We start from the raw sequence: 16,640 nt of genomic DNA on the forward strand, positions 1-16,640 counted from the left end.
CAACTCTTTCTGGTCTTGAAAGCCTCATTTCATACCCACATTTTAGGTAGTATTTACTGACAAGAATTAAGGATAGGAAAACAGGTGTCAGGCTTAGCTCCTAGGGTGCTAAGTTAGGTGCCTAAATGGCTTTGTGAATGTAGACAAATGTGGATATAACATAAGGCACGTTTATTTAGCACATTTTGGGAAGTGACTGCCTCCTTTCTGGATACTTTATCCCTCACAGAGTCCCTCCATGGAGAGGGAGAGACAGGGTGAGACCCATCCTTCCCCTGCTGTAACCATTGCTGGAAACATTTCTGCTACTTCTGAACAAAGTGCTGTTGGTCACCACACCAGAGTGATCTATACCTCATGTAAAAATATCTGACTTGTGTAACTGCCATGCACCTCACTCTGCTATAAGATAGGATTTTGAATGAAAAACACCCATTTGGATTTTTTTTGCACTTTAGGCTGGGCTGGAATGCTGAATTTAATGATGCTGCTTTGGCCTCTTCCTGTGATAAACCAGTCAGTCAGTTGGTTTGTTATTTGACCAATGTTTCACCTTAACATGGATTTAACTTCAGAGTTAAATCTCCCAGGTAGTTCAGCATCTAGCCATTCCCCTTTGACTTACCAATCTGAAGATCAACTATCATTTCAGACTTGTATTCACTGTGTTTTAGGATACAGGTACCGAGCAAGCTCTTCAGAGCCAGCATAAATCCTTGCCTTACTGAGGTATCTTGTTGTTACGGTACTCCACTCCAAATCTTTTAAACAAAAGACTTTTCATTGAACAGTCATCCTTCTATTATTTAAAGCGGACAAATTTGAGCAATTATGATTGCATAATGTAATTCTTTTTGTGAGACAATTAAAATCAAAACAATAGCCCTCCTGATGATGGTGTTTTGTTTTATTTCTCTTCTACCCCCCTCAAAAAAACCCAAAACAAACAAACAAAAACAACCCATAAAAATAACACCCAAACTAAATCAGATCAACACACTTTTGCAGTGTGACAAAATTCTTAGAGTTCCTTGTAAAATCATTTTTTAAATTTTCTTTGGTCCAGGTTTGACTTTCAGCCTTGCAGCCCAGGAGGACCTTGCTTGCTTTGCCATGGAAAGGCAGTTCTACTTCACACATTCTTTGTAGATGATGTGTCAGTCTGTGGGAGCAGAATGGAGAAGAAACATCAAGCCTCTTTGCTCTTGAGCTTGGGCTCTCATTTTGCTTTAACTGCCCGACACATGCAGAGCAGATCACTGTTTTCAGTGGTACATATAAAATGCTGCCGTAAACTGACTGTGACTCCTCTGAATTCTTTTATGTTGTGGTTACAGAACAGGGATATGTGGGTCCCTGTGGAAGTGTGCATTACTTCTGTGTGGGGGACTGTACTTGCATACTAATAATAGTCATGAAAAGTGCTGGCTACCCCTGAAGATTGGCCGCTGTTTTATTCACATGAAACAAACAAACAAACAGCAACGGTTTTTTGGTCTGGTTTGCTAAAGATCTCAATCTTCACCAGGGAAGCTAAGCAACAAGCAAAATTCTCCCTTTGTGAGTCAATGAACTGCTGCAACTTGCAGTGGTGCTTTTCTCTAGGGACATCCACTCATCATGAAAGGGACAAGGCTCCTCCATGAGCACTGACCATTTCACAGATGTTGGGTGGGGTTTTGAAGCCACAGTGGGAACTGGGCATCCAAATTCCCTACAGGTTAATGGGATCTGACTTACAGAGTTCCTTAGTCAGCTTTGAAAAACAGCTGCAATATTTAAAATTACCCTTTCCATCTGACTTCAATCAGAGGCCTAGAAGATACTCAGTTTCATCAGTTTCATTGGCTTTTGCTCACCAGACTCTCTGCAGAGGGATTGTGTAAGAAGCAGAAAAGATAAACTCTGGAGACATTGCCTCCCATGCCTTGATAACAGAATACATGAGGAATAACAACAGGAAGGAAAGAGGGTCTCCTTAAAACAAGAAAATAACGGCTTTTGTAAGGACTCAAAATCTGTGCTGTGAAACACAGCCTTCTCCACACCCATTCATACAACGAGCCTCCTAAAATGTGAGTAGACTTGTTGGGAATCCTGGTGCAAAACTGTCTTAATTTTCCTTGATGGTACATGATCCCTCAGCTGAAGTTCATTGAGTTTTAGCCACTGCTGGAATCAAAGGGTCTTTCTTGGGCAGCTGGAGAACTAAGAGAGTTTTCACATCATGAGATAAGACCTGACATCATCATGACCAAGGCCACGCTAGAGAATTCAGGAACTAATGACCCCTCAGCTTTGGGCCAGATCAGCATCACATAAAAATATTAAAAATAGAAAAAGTTGAAAGCACTGACTATCACACTTCCTATTAAACAATTTCTCTCACACCTGAAACTTATATAAAATCCCTGCCAGGCAGTGTCTGTATTTCAGAAACCAAATGAGAACCATGTGGAGGATCTTTGGCTTCGTGATCATGTATATTTTTTTAGCTTTGCATGGGGAGGAGAGACGATCCACAAATCTATAATTACTACTACATAAGCCACTGCTATAGACTGTAGCTGGAGGAAGTTACAGAGAATATGAGCCTTTATATAATAGAGAACATTGGCTATGATGCTGCTATGGTGAAAGATTGAGACCTTAATTTTAGCCAAGAGAATTATATGATGTGGGTCCCTGCAATAGCAGGAAGAAAACTGAGACGTTCCAGCTCTATGTGTCAAGTACTTATGAAAATAATTAACGTTCCAGCATTGCCATTTAGTCAGCTGATTTCTTTCCAGCTCTGCATGGCAAAATCTTTCTAATACTCCACATTTTTCTGTGTTGCCTAATATCTCCTGTGTAAAAGAATCACACAAAATGCTGTAGGTTAGATATTCAAGTATTAAAAGCAACACATACAGAATGATTCTCATGGCTTGTCCTTCAAAAAGTTCAGATTAAATAACTTCATTGGCATTAACTTGGATTGCCTGTGTGTGTGCTCATGGGAAGTTTCAAAGAATGATTTGCTTTTAATAAGTTATAGCCATTTCCAGAGGAGGGAGGAAAGCATGGCTCTAGTCATCATGCTTCTGTGCATTGCTTCACTACCAGGTCACTGTAGTCTTTGGTATTTCAGTTTAAAGCACAATGACCTAAATAGTCTGAGAATGTATTTTTCTTGCTAAGAACTATATGTGGGAGCAGACTTGGCCTCTCAGTATCACCAAGGTTGAAGTTTCCTGACCTCTCTGTCTGTCAGTCCACATGTATGCTTTTCTAATTAAATCCCCTGTTGGATTAGATATTTCTAACAGCGTGGTTCCCCAAAAGAAAGAGGAGTAAAGTCAGGAGGGTGATGAGATGCACAACCAAAGACCGAATTATGTGTGCTGCTGCAAAAGTTATTTCATATTTCAAAAATGATTGAGCTTAAGGACCCAGGATGGAAGATGTGGGAAGATGAGGAAATGTGGGATTAGAGGAACACAAGGGATCATGAGACTGCATTTGTCTGCATCAAAATGCACCTTGACAGAAGCAAGTTAAATGAGGTATGGAGAGTGAGCAGGACAAGCAGAAGGGGAGAAGAGGGTACAGAGAACTGGGGAAGAGTATTTTCATGCTTTTTAAAAGGAGGAAACAAAGAGTGGACTATAGAAAAGAGGCTTCTAGGGAACCTGGAGAGAGACAGAATGGTCTAAACAGCCACATCCAGTGTAATAGGGTGGGTTTGGGGCAGTCAGTCATATATGAAATAAAGATGTTTTACAAAAATTTCATACTTCAAAAGTGTCTTTTACCAAACTGACAGTCAAGCTGAATACCTCAGGAGGGGTGACCTAAAAGCCCAGTCAGACTTGCCTATCTACCAAGCCAACCAGATGGCCAAGACTGTAATTAGGAGGGTACAAGGCTAAGCTGCTGCATTCCTAGCTCAAAATTAAAACCTTTTCTCAAATTCCAGAGGCATCTCTGGGCTCAAGGTGGAGCTGAATAGGGAGTGGGGAAAGATTATATATTTGGCTTTCTTTAACGTGAGTCAATACTGAATAGTTTTTAATCTGTCCTTTGTTTATCAGTTCCATGGGCAGAAGGTTAATAGTGGAGTTGCTGGATACAACAATAATTACCTTTCAAATATATTTAATTTTTTGTATTTTCTGCTTTATGATGTTGTGATGCAGAAGACAGTAAGTTCACAGTAGTATGAAAGGAATCCTGATGAATGAGCATTTCCTGTTGGAGGTTTTGGAGGTTTTATTTTTTCATTTGATGGTTTAGAAGCCAATTGAGATTAATTACTTTTTGGAATAACACTGCCAAAGTTTGTCTACAGGGCAGGGCAAAAAATCTTCCTTTTCCTTTTTTATTTGTAAATATTCACCTATAAAATCTAATAATATTAATTAAAAACATGTTTATAGTTTACTAGAATTTGAGCAGTTTAGGTACATATTTAACATTCCAGTGATTGTGCAATAGCCTTTTGATGTCTCTTTAGCAGAACATATGGAATACTTTGGGTTGATTGGTCAAAACTGTTACTCTCATGGCCCAATTTTTCCCAAAGTGATTGCTTGTAATAACACAGCCTGGCAAAAATTCTACACAAACAGCAGCCCATTTTAACATCAGTATTTCACAGGGATTTGGCTGATGTTCTGGAGAATTTGTTTGGGTGTTTTGTTGTTTGTTTTGTTTGTTTTTTTTTTTAAGAGTACAGTGCAAAAACAAAGAATGTTGGCTGGGAGAAAACAACTCAGTGTCAGGATTGCAAGGTAGGAGGACCAGTATAGAGGTCAAAGTGACCTAAAATACTTTTAGATTAGTTAAAAAGCATTTGTTTAATGGATGAAGAAGAACTTTTGACATTTGTCGAGAATCTATACATATGTATGTATATATACATATATATAAAATAATGAAGATTGACAGGACTATTAGAGTCAAGCCAAGAAGGATTAGGATGCTTCCACTGTGGAAATTATGTGGCTGGAAATATGCACATGACTGTCTCTGTGTGTGGACATAGGTAAAATCATACTAGTTACTAAAATAAGATGTTTTCTCAGGGTGCATTAAGTTTTAAATAGAATCTATTAGACATAGGTTTCAAGGAGCTGTCTCAAAAGAGGGAAAAGTAAATCCAGTTTTGGCCAAGGAATCACAACTGCTGTATCTATAGTTACTGCAAAGAAAGCATCCTCTGTTGAGATTCATGTTTAAGACCTGGGCTTTTTAGAAAGTTCTTAAATATTTTCATTTTTTTCCATTACCAGTTAACTAGTTTAAGTAAAGTTAATGATGGAAATTACAGTTTGAGTTCTCCATCTTTACTCTTTTATTTTTTTGTCAGTTAACAAGCTTCTTGATTCTCTTTACTTTTATTGAACAGGATGTAAGTATAAGAACTCTAAGTGTTACACAGTTTTTCTTCTATCTTGGTAAAATCTTTGGAAACCTGGATACATGGAAGACAGCAGTAACTGCTCATGCACTGGCAAAGGTCCCAAGAAGCAAACCAAACCTTGCTAGTTGTTTTAATAATTATTTCAGCACTGCAAAGAAATTCGTGTCCTACTGAAATCAATGGAAATTTTGCTGTTAGTTTCAAGGCAGCATTGATTTTACTTTTTGTGAAATATCATAAAAGTGTGTGTGATATGCTGGCAGTTGAGAAATATTTGTTGCCAAATGATCCCGGCAATGAATTAACAACCTAATCCAAAATACTTTAAGAGCCATTACAGGTATCCTGTGATTTTCCTGACACTTCCAAAACTGTTCTGTATCTCACATTCTCCTTGCAAAAGATAAATGTTCCGTGGACAACATATTCTAAGTTTTAATTAACATAATCTATTATCTCTGCTTTGTGTTCTGCCTTAATCAAACAGTCTTATACATAATTTCACAGGGGATCATGACATGAATATAACATGTGCATGTGCCTGACTTCATGTGAACAAACTCAGTGTGTGTTCACACAACACACATATTTTTGCTTCCTTCTTACATTGTTCTCCCTTCCCATTTTGAAGTTTTAGTTTTCTTCAGAATGCCAAACCAGGCTCCCACTCCTATCAGCAGCTTGTGATAGGCTGAGTAACAAAAAAAGGACAAGACAGGTATGACATCTAACAAATTTGAGCCTCATCAACCCAGGGACTTCTGAGTTTTAATGTATGTCTTTTTCTGGCTGGTGGTACTACCACATGTTGGCACTTGTGTAGTTGCAAAAAATAAAGACCAAGCATATTTGTTTTGTTTTTGCAATTTTTATTGATACTTCATTTTTCAAATTACAGTTTCTTCTGACCTTAAACAATAGCTGTAGTGCTTATTTTGTGCCATATTCACCAATTTTCTTGAAAAACTACTTCATTGAGAGGCCTACTTTACTTGTTCAGAAAGTTAACTAGAGGAAGCAGCTCGATCATCTGGTGTGAGATGTTTGTGTGGATGTACAACATGTGACAAACCCATCTGATAACACTGTGATTTCCTATCTGCTGTAAGACACCTTGTCTCCCAGGGGCTGGCTCTCCAGGGAGGTAAGTCCTTCACTGGGAGCTTCACTAGGGCTGTTTTCACCAGATGAGTCTCCATCACTTGGACTTCCTGAAAAGACAATATAATTGAGATTATAAGAGATGTTATATCTTTGATGCAGCAAGCTGTGAGGTACACACTTGGTCAACGACACTTAAAAGAACTTTATGCAGCTATAAATGTTCAGGAAGATATTTTTCTCAGTTTGCAGTCCATTTGCAAAATTTAGGGTAATGGCAGATCACCTGATGGTATTTAAGTGTTGTGCCTCCATCACGCTTTAAATAACTGCCATTGGAATGCATAATAGTTTGCTCTCATAGTTTGCTCTCCAATCGTGCAAGACTTTTTTTTTTTTTATTATTATCTCCTGATACTTCCCTACCAGGCAGGAAGTGTGGGGAACATTAATTTTTTTGTCTGTCTGGAATACATAAGGCTCCAAAGACCCCACCTCTGGTGGGTCTCGTCTTCATTATCCTTTTCCTTCTATGGTTTTAGTCTTCCACCCTATTTCAATGATGCATTTGCCTCAGCACCACCAAACCATGTCAAGAAGGTGCACTGAGGGTGTTTATTTAATGTCTCCTGGAGACAGTGTTCTCACAGCTGCACAGATATCCCCCATATTAAAGGAATCTGTTTTCTAGCTGAGATTTCCAAAAGGGAGGTGTGAATAGAAAGGATAAAAGATTAATTCTAACCACAACATTCCTGCTTCAGCTTTGATTAGAGTCTGAACTAAGAACACTGTTGCTTTTTTTGGACTCTTATGTGGTTACCCTTGGTGTCCCAGAGCTCATGGAGAAGGCTTCAGCTTCTGTACCTGTTTTCAACAGATGGGGTCCAGTCTGGCTAACTTGGACATGTAAAATATGCCCAAATGTCTAAATGTAGGCACAAGAATTGGGGCAGACAAGACTCAACTTTGAGACACTAAAGGTATCTCTTTCTCCCCATTTGCAACACTGCTTAAAGAGGCACTTCTTTTACGAGGACAGGTTCTGTTTAGACTACAAGTCAGATGAGTAAGAGATGAAGACTGGATCCAAGTCCACCTGTTTGGGATGCAGTGAGAGGCCCCTTATAAAGGGACTCAGTGTTAGGCAGTACAGTCCACCACACTGTACAAGGGGAATTTTAGCTTTCAGACATCTGTCTGAATATGCATAAACATTCTGGAGCTCCTGTTTTTAACTGAATTTCAAGTTGTTAACACATTCTCTGGAAAAAGCCATCCACAGCTTATTTTTTCCACAATGGCCACTCTTCTTGTTTATCGTTTTGATGTTTCCCATGGAAACCGTCATAATTCAAAATATAACACATGTCTTTGAAATGCAACCATGGGAACTCCATTTACTAAATACAAACCTTTTCAAGCATCATCAGTTTCATAAGTCCCCAGGTAAACTGCTCCCCAAAATGCCAACTTTACAAACTGGTCTCAAACAAAACTTCAAGAGATTTATAGTTCATCTGCAATGAAACAGATTCAAACGCCCCTCCATAATTTGTAAAGGCACTGCCAGCAAACACCATGATGAATCATTGCATTTATGACATGAATTTTGTTAAATTATCTCCAATTACATCTACATACATTCCATTTATATGCCAGGAACAAATTATACATTCCATCAGTAAATATTGTGGTCTGATCACAAAATGAAACACCTACTTCAACTTGGACAGTATTTTACTGAATGGAAAGAAAATTACAGGTAATAGTTAAGCTAGATATATACACAACAGCTTCTAGATCCAACAGTGAATAACTTAAAGACATGTAAGATTCTAAATATGAGAGGTTTTTATCCCAGAAACTGCAATTTATGAGTTTAGCATAAACCACAGCAAGGAATACCTCGGTTTTCTGTTGGACTGAGCTTTGAGCTTTCAGTTATCCTTAATTTGACATTAAGTCAAGACATTTCACCGGGCTCTATACAAAGGATCAAGAAAGATTTTTGAAAAGCTAGTTTCAGTTATATTTCATGATCACTGGCTTGTCTAGTTCTTCTCCATTTTATTGAAATATATTGGGGTTTTTTGCTTACAGATCACAGATGACATATGAAGCTGAAAAAAACTGATTTCAAGGAAAAGGTGTGGACAAGACGGAATTCATCACAACAGGTTGAGATTGCATCAGACTACATTCTGTACATCTCTGCATTTAATGTGAAAACTGGATTGTTGTTGCTGATGCACATGTAAATTCCATCTGTTTGGCAGGAGGCCACAGATTGCAATCCATAATAACCCAAGAACACTATCATGGACATTTATATTTATTGAAAGGTGGGAAAGATTGGATCTCAGAGTAGCTGACTGACAGCCTGACAGCACTCCAGGAACAGAGGCTGGAGCAGTCAGGTAACAACAAAGGTGCAGTGCTTCTGTTCTGAAGGGAGGTACAGCATGTAACCCTGGGTGCAAAGGAGACACATCAACAAAGTAGCAACATGATGCTTAGGGACGCAATTCCTGCAGAATCCAATTTTGGAGAGCAATGCAAGTGATGAGCTTGTACTGATGGACTGACACACTTCAGCACAACATCTCAAAAAGAAATTGAGGGTGTTCAGCCATCAGCATCCGAATTTTATACTGTCTTTCTAGGTGAACTGATGAACATTATGAATCTTTTTTCCAAGGAGGTGGGCTCATTTTGTTATCAAGAGATGCACAGCAAGAGTCTCTATGGTCTCTATAGTCTTCCAGGATGAGGTCTGGAACAGAAATGGGTTTGATGTGATGCCTATCAAAATTGTATGAGAAGTTTCAGTATTCCAAGGCGAGATAAGATTAAAGATGACTATCAAGGCAAGGCAACAAGCCAACACTGCTATGAGATGGAATTTAGCAGGAGTCAGCTGTGTAACTGCATTGCCATGGCGCTGGGGCCAAGCAAACACTGGCTTAAAGAGCCGGCTGGGTGTTCTCAGTTATGCTTGAAGAACAACATGTTGACATGTACTTTTTAAACCTTTCCTTGACAATCTATACTCCATAAATTTCACACTTTATGGCTTGTTTTCAAAAATTTTACTTAACTTCGTGAACTCTTTCAGTGTGTTTTTCTCTTCCTCTCTCTATTTTTTTGTTTAACTTTCCAGTATTTGGCTTTGGCCACTGACAAGGGCAGGATATTGAGTTAGACAGATCATTGGACTAACTCATACACGAATGTTGTGTTCTTATGCCAGTTTGGATGGTTTTAAACCTTCTCTATGCCAAAACTAATCTGTCCTGGTAGATATTTTTCCACCTTTTGGGGGGATTTTCTGTAAGTGCTGGGAAGAGCCTCTGTCCGTGGTGCTTGGTCAACAGTTGCGACTTCAGCTCAGTCTGGCATTACACAGACATAATGCTGCGAGGTGAAGTCCCAAAAGATCTAGAAGTTATAGCCAGGACTGTTTAAACATCAGAATCAAGCTTTGAAAATTAGCAATGTCTCAACCACGCAGAAAGCCATTGGAGAGATCAAAATATTTCAGAACTTGAAAGACACTGAGGGATATCAGGAAACTGATCAAAAGGCTTTCTGCAAAATCTTGAGTCCACTTTGAAAGAAAGATCATGAGTGAAGATTAAAGCTGTCTCTTCAATAAGAGAACTGATGCCTTGTGTTTGCATCAGAATCACCAAATGAATGATTCTGAGACATTATAGTTTTGTGTTACACGAACGTCAGCCTCAGCCCATTTGAAGTCTTCTGTCAGCCACAGATACCCTGGGTAGTTTGGTGTCTTGGAAAGTACATTTTGTTCCCAGAATTGTAACGGTCCCCAAAAGCAGAGAGGGCCTGAAGATGAAACCTTAGGACATAAAAAACACTTGCAAACTTGCAGGCCTCCAAGAACAATTCAAAACATCTCTGCCTGCCAAAAAGGGATGGTTTTGTTTGCTTTCCTTAAGGCTATCCAAATTTATTTACAAGATACAAAGACATGAAGGAGACTTTATTCACTAGAATAAATTCAGGACAGGCATCAGATTGAAATCTCTGCAGAGTTGGTTTTACTGTCCTAAGCAGTAAGAAAAAAATGGAAGTACTCTCATAGCTGCATTGAAATTTACGGTGACAAAGGAGAAATACAAGGGGCATAATCAGCATAACTATAAAAAGAAAGTCAGAGAAATTTATCTATTGTGAAGTCAAAGCATACAGGAACCATAATGACATATAACTAAAGCCTCAGTTACAACTTTACAGTGGATAGATGTCATTGTGCTCCTCCTAAACCATAGGAATTTCAGCATTCTCCTGTTAGGTGTTTCCAGTAGACAAAACAGGCCTGTATACCCAGCATTCCAACTTAGGCAAAGTCTATATTATAACTGCAAATAGAGAGCAAACTATTAGAAGATATAGCTTTGTTGTATCATCACAGCAGGAAGATTTCTCTAGCTCTAACTCTAGGGCAATTAAACTTTATTATACACTATCTGCTAGAAAATAAATTTGCTTACTGTTGCATCCTTTCACTCTCAGGACAGTCTTAACTATATGCCCTAGACAATGAAAAATGTTTAATTTATGAAAAGTGTTCTTCCACAGTGATATAACAAAGTTACAGTCAGAGGAAAACATTAGGCTGAAAATTTAGGTTTTATTTAATGTCACAAAATGCTTTTCTCACCTGTGGATGCTTTCAGCCTTCTGATATAATCAGACCAAAAGGAACAGTCTGCTTTTTTCAATCCTTTAAGAGTTGGTAAAGAAACAGTGAACTCCTTGTAGTTATCACCATCATCACTTGACAGATACATAGGCCAGAGGGGCATCACCCCCAACATCCTCCTCGAGAAGCTATGAAGGTAGTTTGGATTTCTAAGGGAGCAGGAGAAATGATCGTTAGAAAACAATGACATGAACAGTAAAGTGAGAAGAAGATTGGGTAGGTCAGGGAAATGTGTATCCAGTCCCTCTGACCAGCAGGGCTCAAATTCAGTCCACATTGGTGAATCATTCATGGTAACTTGTTAGTCTGGTTAACTTCCTAAGCAATAGACCTGTACAGACACAGGTTTATGAACATCCTCAACAGCCCTCAATCCCAACCCAACACAAGATACTGTAAAAAGCACATAAAGTCACCCTTCCCCCTATTCTCACTATTCTAGAGATACTCCTCATTCTGGAGGTTGGCCACAGCACAGTAAAGCTGTAGGCTTACAAGTTGTTAGAGGAAATGGAGGCTGTTTGAGAGAGGGCAGGATCTACACTGACTACACTCCCTCTACTCTTCACCGCCTCCCCAACCACAGCACCCTTAAACGTTACACACTTACCCAGAGTTTACAAAATTGGAGATATACTGCATAATTCGCAAGGAAAGGCCCTTTTCTTCCGGAGTAAATTGCTGTTCATACTTCGGGTAGAATGGAAGACCAAATGCATACTGAACATCCAGCAAGAGCTCCTGACCTGAGCTAAAGTAAATATTTATGGAAAGATAATTAAACCCATCATTTATTTATTTGGGTAAGAAAAGGATATAATTTAATTCAGAGAATAAAGCAAAATGGTAAATAATTAATGACCATTAATTAGAGTGTGGAGAGCTGAGGGACTTTTTCAAATCAAAACATAAAAGAAGAGCAAGCAATAACAGGGAGAATTTGCCATTAGGTTAATGCAGGGTCTTTAACATTTGTTACAAGAGGAAATTGTGGAAATTGTATCAGGGCACATTTTCTAAATTAAAGAGAAAGTGATAGAGGGAGAAAGTCCCTTGGCTATTCCTTAAATGCCTCTTAAGTTATGGACAGACTTTCACTAAATTCAGAAAGTGGAAGCAAGTGGTGACATGGATTCTGGCAGCCACAACGGAAGGTTAATTATGGTTTATTTCATAGGCTTGGAATAAAATCCTGGCCCTTCTTAACAGCAATTGGATTTTTTCCATTGACTTCACTGTGGCCAGGATTCTGACCCAAATCTTTGGATAAGAAAAGATGTAATAGGAGATGTTTATCAAGATTTTTCTTAGACATAGTTTTAATCTAATTTCTCTGCTGGCTGGGTGGTTTTGACTCATACACTCTGTTCTCCCCTAGTTTTATATGGCAGTTGAGTCAAAACAGCTTGAGATAATCACTTAGATCAGATTTAAGAAAGAACAATTCTTGAGTAATTCCGTGTAATAATTAACACATATTCTAAGGAACATTTCAACAATTCACAGACAAAACTGGCCAGGTAAGACCACAACACTTGCATGACTTAACAGTAAAGGTCACACACCTCAACATCTTCAAGTGCTGCAGAAAAACAGTGGCCAACTTCTACTAATAAAATTATAACTAAACAATGCTCAACACGTAGCTTTGAACCACGTCTCAGAAGGAGACATTTGTGTTCTGGTCCAATTGAGTTTTGCATATCCCACATTTAGACAAAGGTCTTATTGACTTGGTTTAGTGCTGCATGAAGGCAGACAGCATCAGGGAACCTGGGAGAAGGAGCAGATGTCTGTGAGGCAAGAACAAATAAATTCCAGATCCACTCAGCAAGATTTGATCTGCACTAGCTGCAGTGGCTGCTATCGACAAGTGTCACAACTGAAACTATTTTATCTTTGGGCATGAAATGCAGCAGCATTGATATGACCCTGATACTGCCTCCAAAGGAACAAGGAGTGTAGTTCAAACCATTATGGGCAGGTGGGCTGAAAGCAAGATGACTCTTTTACATTTTATGAGTGGTGGCACCAAAACCTCTATTTTGAAAAACAAACACACAGCCCTCTAAATGAAATACATCTTTGGTTGTGTTTTCCTTAGTCTTATCATAATACCTCAGTAATACTTTGCATCTGGAAAGTGAATTATTCACAGATTATTCACCAAAAAAATGTAGAGCTGAAACGAGATTAAAGCATATTTTTCTTCCCCAAATGTTTATAGAAGGATTAAGCAAGATCATAGTTTAATAATTTTGCCTTAAAAATAATTTGTTTGGCCCAGTATACAACAGCAATTTCTAGTGTCAGTATTCCAGCAAAGGTATGATATACTTAAAGGAGCAATTTTCTTTTCAATGAAGAGTCACCTTTGATTAGATTACATGACATGAAACTAGTTGAGGTGCAATGAAGAGACGAGTGTATCCATTTTGGGAAGGCATAGCAGAGGTGAACTTAGCTGTGAAGCTAAAACAAGTGAGCTGGGACTGAGGTTTTCCCCCAAATGAGACTGTGTTCTCAGTCCTCACATTTCTAGAGGTGAAAACTGCTGAATTTCAGTCTGGGCTGTGACCTTAGCAGTCTCTTAAATACTTAACTTTTTAGGTTTGAAATTATTTGTACGACTCTATTGGGTTTGATATAGAGACACAAAGTGGTACAAAATGCTATAATTTCATGGGCTGCTTTCAATATTTCTGGTTGATGAGAAAGAAAACATGAGGATGGGAAAAAATCCCTAAGGTTAAGAGGGGAAAGAGGCACATAAACAAATGCACAGAACAACAGGAAAGACAACTGGGAAACATATTGATATAGCTAGATGGGAAATATCAGGGGAATATTTCTGTCTCCTCCCTCAAACTGATCATAGAATCACAGAATCAAAGAATGATAGCATGGGTTGGAAGGGACCAGAGGGGAGTGCAAAATAGCCAGAAATATCCAAACAAGGACTTTGGAGTGTTGTAGGAGCTCTGAGCATACTCAAGGTAGCACCAGGTAGAGACACTGTTTTGACTGGAAGAAAAGTGGAGTGAGAGAAAGAGAGGAGTGACAAGTAAACATTTACTGGTCAGGTACTATAAAGGTGCTCAACAGCAGAAATTCTAAATGGGGAAACAAAGGCTCCACAACCAGTGCACTTCAGAGCACAGTTTGACAAAAGGGAGGACAGCAAGAGATAAGGGCAAAGGGGTTTTTTTAAGTATTTTGAAGGGAGCCAAACTAATAGCAACTAACTTCCTCTACAGAAGTCCCTTTTCAAAGAACAGATCTGTTATTTTACTAACAGCAGCAAATGCAATTATGTGTAAGGATGAGATCTTGAATTTTTTGATTACACAGGACTATTACTAGGAGCCAGATCCTACCCCTTTGTTCACACTAAAATGAGCTCCCTGTGGGGAATTTTCAGTTCCCCTCAGAAGGAGGCGCTACTGGAGTTCAGTTATCCAGTTTACAGAAAACCAGGTGGCAAAATCCGAATCTTGGTGACATTCATAACCAACCATTTAACAGCAGACCCTGAAACATCATTTGCTGGGAATTTTCATTATCCAGTGCCAAGCCATTTAATTGGAAAGGTATAGGTTCTGAGAAATTTTTCCTTGAACCTGAGATGGAGTTTCCAGTTAAATGTTTCCAAGCAAGAAAGACAGAAGGGAATTACCTAGCCATTCAGATACTCCACTGCTCTCTCTGAAGAACTGTGGCTACTTTCACATACAAAGAATAGCTTGAACGGGGAAGAGTAAAAGATGAGTAGATCAGAATTTAGAACAAAAATACCCAGTTAATGGTTGACTTGGTTTAAATTTGTGTTCCAAATCAAAGAGAGCATAGATGTAAACCCCCTCATCCAACAGCTGAAGTTAGCATCTTAATTACAAGCTTTTGGAACAGAAAAAAAACCCAAAAAACAAAAAACAAAACAAAAAAAAAAACAAAACAAAAAACAAACAAACAAAAAAAAAAACACAAACAAAAACCAAAGCAACAACAACAAAACCACCCAAAGAAAAACCCCCCAACCAAGCCCCCCAGCTCAGAAGTCCTCAAAAATTTTGTTTGCCAAATGGAATTGCCATTACTGGCTATCCATAGTCATGGCAGTCAGAACAGAAGAACATGATCTGGCACACCACCATGCTCTTCTTATTAGGACTGAACACACAACTTGGAGCTGGGGCTGCAGGGACCTCACAGTGTGTTCTGTGGTAAATTAGGACATATATCTCATCTTGAACTCTTTCCTTGCCCTAGGTCTGGCTAATTAGTTCATACTGGAAGCTCATTTTGATGATTAATGACTGACTCTGGTCTAATATTTCTCTTTTTTTTCCTTTCAGTTAAAAATAGTCCTTAATCTCCTTTTCAACTAATTTCAACTAATCTCAAAGCCTTTTGAGTCATAGCTTCTATTCTTAGTTGCCTTAATGTAGTTTTTGTTTTTTTTTAAAAAACTCCACACACATGTGGAAGCCAATGTAAATCATCTCAAAATTCAAATGATATCCTATACGATACAAAAACACCAAACTTCCCAGAGCTATCCAGTCATTTAAATTTTAAAATAACAAGACAAACATAACAAGCTAAAGTTCAGCCAGAGTTACCAGTGATCATCTGAGAAATTGAGAAGAAATATTGTACTCAAACTCAAGTCAGTCACTGAACCGAGCAGATACTGGCAATCTGGGACAGACTGGAGAGGTAAGAAAACCATTTAAACCTTTAATGTAAACCTCTATGAGAATAACTGCTCATTCTAACAGTTCTGTGAAAGATTTAGTGTTAGAGATGGGACCTCGGCTTTGAGTTCCTAGTCTCGCAATCATGGCCCCATTAGTGAGAGCAGACCTATCATCAGAAAAGCCAAAAAAAGACCTCTCCACTGTCACTTGGCTTTGGTGAGAAGAGGTTATTTACATCCTGATTGAGCTGAACAGCAGAGGTGAAACCCAGACTCATAGAGTTGGTGATAAATCTCCCGCTGATTTGAGCCGAAATAGGATTTCATAAACACCTTGTCCCTGGAGAAGAGGAGGTCATTTATATAGAATGTTCCACTGCCTTCATGCTCCTGTGGCCCCAATCTGTGCTTATTTTTAATAAATGGATTTTAAATTATTTTTTGCAAGAATTATTGGAAATATTTAATGTGCTTTTTGCACCCATCTGCATTATCTTCATATTAATACCAGCAGATTTGCAGTGTATGTTTGCAGATCTAGTATCCCAAGATGTGGACAGGCACCATTTCATCCATGTCATGGGAGAGGGGCAGCTTACCAACACTGCACTTTGGCTGAAATGAAGTGTTCATTTTGATGCTAAGCAAAAATAATTTTAAAAAATTACCTATAGCCACACATCTTATAAAAGGAAATGGTA

At 38.6% G+C, this 16,640-nt stretch overlaps 1 protein-coding gene across 1 annotated transcript in view; it reads right to left on the minus strand.

Annotated features, from left to right (window-relative positions):
- Positions 1-6,322: 6,322 nt before the first annotated feature.
- TG (thyroglobulin) overlaps positions 6,323-16,640 on the minus strand; it is a 145,237-nt gene continuing 134,919 nt past the window's right edge. Inside the window, 3 exon segments of the mRNA XM_050321686.1 lie at positions 6,323-6,618; positions 11,199-11,389; positions 11,851-11,991. Coding sequence (XP_050177643.1) covers positions 6,503-6,618; positions 11,199-11,389; positions 11,851-11,991 — 448 coding nt within the window. The 3' untranslated portion in view covers positions 6,323-6,502.

Source organism: Myiozetetes cayanensis, unplaced genomic scaffold (genome assembly GCF_022539395.1).
Source record: "Myiozetetes cayanensis isolate MyiCay16 unplaced genomic scaffold, myiCay2020 scf1, whole genome shotgun sequence".
Lineage (NCBI taxonomy): Eukaryota > Metazoa > Chordata > Aves > Passeriformes > Tyrannidae > Myiozetetes > Myiozetetes cayanensis.